This window comes from Aptenodytes forsteri, unplaced genomic scaffold (genome assembly GCF_000699145.1).
Source record: "Aptenodytes forsteri isolate BGI_AS27 unplaced genomic scaffold, ASM69914v1 Scaffold90, whole genome shotgun sequence".
Classification (NCBI taxonomy): Eukaryota; Metazoa; Chordata; class Aves; order Sphenisciformes; family Spheniscidae; genus Aptenodytes; species Aptenodytes forsteri.
The window spans coordinates 72,175-72,553 of NW_008793941.1; the positions used below are offsets into that span (position 1 = coordinate 72,175).

Consider the following 379-nt stretch of genomic DNA (forward strand, 5'->3'; position numbering starts at 1 on the left):
GGTCTCGAGCAGGTCCGGGGGACACTCCAGCGGCAGCTTCTCGCACGCCTCCGCCTCCGGCTTCTCGTCTACCTCGAAGCCCTGGAAGATGCGGTGCTTCTCCCGCTCGCTGTCCTTCTTCACCAGCTGCACCCGCCTTTCCATGCGCTCGATCCGCGCAAGGAGCTGCAACGCAGGGCGAGGGCTCACCTCGCGGGTGCGCTCCCGGGGGTGCGTCCCCCCGCTCCCCCAGCCCTGGGCAGCTGCCTGCGTGGTGCCCTGCCTGCACATCCCTTCGGCTCCCACAGCACCCGCATCTTTGCCACCACCCGCCCGCAGAAACGCTCCGGCACACGCGGTGCAGGACCACACCGGCCCCGCGCCCTGCCTGTTTTCTGCC

At 70.2% G+C, this 379-nt stretch overlaps 1 protein-coding gene across 1 annotated transcript in view; it reads right to left on the bottom strand.

Moving 5' to 3' along the window:
• The window catches only part of MSL1 (male specific lethal 1 homolog), a 3,472-nt gene extending 3,313 nt beyond the window's left edge, over nucleotides 1-159 (bottom strand). Inside the window, exon 1 of the mRNA XM_019470341.1 lies at nucleotides 2-159. Within this exon, the coding sequence (XP_019325886.1) occupies nucleotides 2-144 (143 nt within the window). The 5' untranslated portion in view covers nucleotides 145-159. The remainder of the gene's footprint in view (nucleotide 1) is intronic.
• Between the last annotated feature and the right edge of the window lie 220 nt (nucleotides 160-379).